This window comes from Bufo gargarizans, chromosome 2, assembly GCF_014858855.1.
Source record: "Bufo gargarizans isolate SCDJY-AF-19 chromosome 2, ASM1485885v1, whole genome shotgun sequence".
In the NCBI taxonomy this organism is placed as follows: Eukaryota; Metazoa; Chordata; class Amphibia; order Anura; family Bufonidae; genus Bufo; species Bufo gargarizans.
The window spans coordinates 1,947,871-1,950,584 of record NC_058081.1 but is presented as its reverse complement, the minus strand read 5'-3'; the positions used below and the strand labels follow the sequence as shown (position 1 = coordinate 1,950,584).

General features: G+C 42.0%; 1 protein-coding gene across 1 annotated transcript; it reads left to right on the top strand.

The window, feature by feature from the left end:
- Positions 1-762: 762 nt before the first annotated feature.
- Positions 763-1,710, top strand: LOC122929166 (olfactory receptor 1019-like). Its single transcript, XM_044282675.1, has one exon. The coding sequence runs from the start codon at positions 763-765 to the stop codon at positions 1,708-1,710; it is 948 nt and encodes a 315-aa protein (XP_044138610.1).
- Positions 1,711-2,714: the final 1,004 nt, after the last annotated feature.

The window sequence follows — 2,714 nt, the reverse complement described above, 5'->3', positions numbered from 1 at the left end:
AATACCCTACTTTTACAGAGTGTGATTAGGTTCTTTCAGCCCTTACCAAGGGTGATCGGGTTCCTGTAGCACCTACCAAGTGTGAACGAGTTCCTTCTGCACCTACCAAGTGTGAACGAGTTCCTTCTGCACCTACCAAGTGTGAACGAGTTCCTTCTGCACCTACCAAGTGTGAACGGGTTCCAGTGCTTACATGGGTTCTCAATCTGTTCATCTGTCAGTGCTCTGTGTTTTGTGCCATGCCTGTGTCTCTGGTGTTTTCACCAGTGTCTCTGACTTCAGAAGAACAGCTCCCACGTACACCGGGACCATCCCAGGAGGAAGCAGGCTGGTCACTAAATCGCAGCAAACTTTCCATCCTTGTACAGGGGGTTAAAGGGTGAATACTGGGGAGTCACTAGAATAATACCTTAGTGTTTGGCCCAATGTCTAAACAGTTGCTTGGCACAGTGGTTCCACAACAATTATCCATAACAATTACCACCATTACCACCATGTGCCACCCCATAAAATTAATTCTGATCCACTATAACCACTATGTTCTTCTGCTATCCACTGTATACTAGGCAGAACGGTGGCTCAATGGTTAGCACTGGTGCCTTGGAGTGCTGGGTGCAAATTCAACAAGGGACAACATCTACATTGAATTTGTATGTTCTCTCTAGGTTTGCGTGAGTTTCATCCCAAACTCCAAAAATATCCAAACAGACAAATCATCTTCGTATGAAATTGACCCTAGTGTGCCTTGTGTGCATGGACAAGATGAATCAAAGCCGACCAATAATGTTTGAGTTTTCAGGATGGACCGATGATGCCACTCTTGCCATCTTCCTCTTTGTATTCTTCCTCCTGGTTTACATAATAACTGTGGTTGCTAACGTTGGGTTGTTCATCATTGTCTATAAGACGCCCACCCTCCACACTCCCATGTATTACTTCCTCAGTTACCTCTCAATGGTGGATCTCTTTTACTCCTCAGCTATTGTTCCTAAAATGGTTTTGGACATTGTTTCCAGGAGGAAGTTCATCTCATTTTATGGTTGTGCTCTTCAGTTCTACTTCTTTGCTGCTTTGGCTAGTATCGATGTTCATTTGCTCTCAAATATGTCCTATGACCGATATGCCGCTATCTGTCACCCTCTACATTATGTGTCCATAATGACCAAGACAAAATGTCTTCATATGGTTCTCGTAGCTTTTGCTCTTGGATTTTTCCAGTCGTCTGTTCAGACCAGTTGTATTTTCAGTCTTCAATATTGTGGCTCAAATTTCATTGACCATTTCTACTGTGATATCTCTCCACTGCTCAAGCTGTCCTGCTCCGATACTTTCATGTGTGACATGGTCATCATGTCCCTCATTGGATTTTATGGCATATGTTCACTGTCTACTATCCTGATTTCATACGTTTTCATCATTATTTCCATTCTAAAGATTAAGTCGGCAAAGGGAAGGCAGAAAGCGTTCAGCACCTGCTCCTCACACATCATCTGTGCCTCCATCTTCTACGGGTCCGTGTTCCTCACTTACTTACATCCTCCTTCTAATGTCAATGGTAGGAAGAGTAAGGTGGCTGCTATCTTCTATTCCGTGATGACGCCCATGCTCAATCCTCTCATATACAGCTTGAGGAACCAAGAGGTAAAAAAAGTAATTGTCCAAGTCATACACAATCTAAGTCCTTTTAATACCAGTTTTAAAAATGTGTAAACCTGTAATAAGACTTCAAATATAAGAGGATACATCACATGCAGGATCCTGTGGCTCAATGAACATGTCTGACTGGTAGGTCCTGAACCAGGGAAAATTTCCCAAAGACAAGATTTTGGATGACTTCTCCTCTACTGATCTTTAAGATTCTTCAAGATTTCTTAACCAGTACAGGGTTCTTTTAATCCATCAGATTCTTCTCCTTAACAGTACATCATGTCGCTCACTGCTCGGTGACCTCCATAAACAATTTCAATGTAAGCATTCCACCATGTACAGTTGGTGCTCCAAAATGTAACCATACCTTTCTTCTGACAATCTTCCCTTCTAATCCTAAGAAATCCTTATTTTTATTGTTTGCAAATTTTTTGGGTTTTCGGTAGACATTGGTCGGGCCACTCTATTCAGTGCACCTAGCTTCCCCCGTTTCATCATTACGGCAAATCAGAAACCTTATTTAATAAAAAATAAAAATAAACAGGATTTTCACGAGAAATGAATGGTTATGTTTCAGGGGGAACCTACCCTACATGGCTCTATGCTTACTTTTATTTTTGGCGGTGAAAGATTCCCTTTAAACAATCATCGAGTGCATGGAGATGAACAATTAGTCATGCAGTCATTTGCCCCATACTGCTCTCATATGTCAGCAGCATATCCCTTGGTTACACTGGGAATATGCTTCCGACAACCAGTCACATTGGTAAAGTTATTGGCGGCAAGTCTACATGGGACAATGATTGGAAATGAACATTGGTTGGTCCATTTGAATGGCTCCTTACAGCTGAGCTGGAGATACGGCTGAGTAGACCAGGGCAGATTGAATTGTAATATATCATTTTACCAAACACCTTCTATGAAATATCTGAAATCACATCCACAACTTCCTAAGAAAAAGGTTTTGTGGGCAACATCCTCCTTGGGGACCCCTTCACACTTATAATGAGTACTAGCCCCAGAAGTCTAGACTACAAACCTACCCTGACAAAATCCAGATTCTTCTC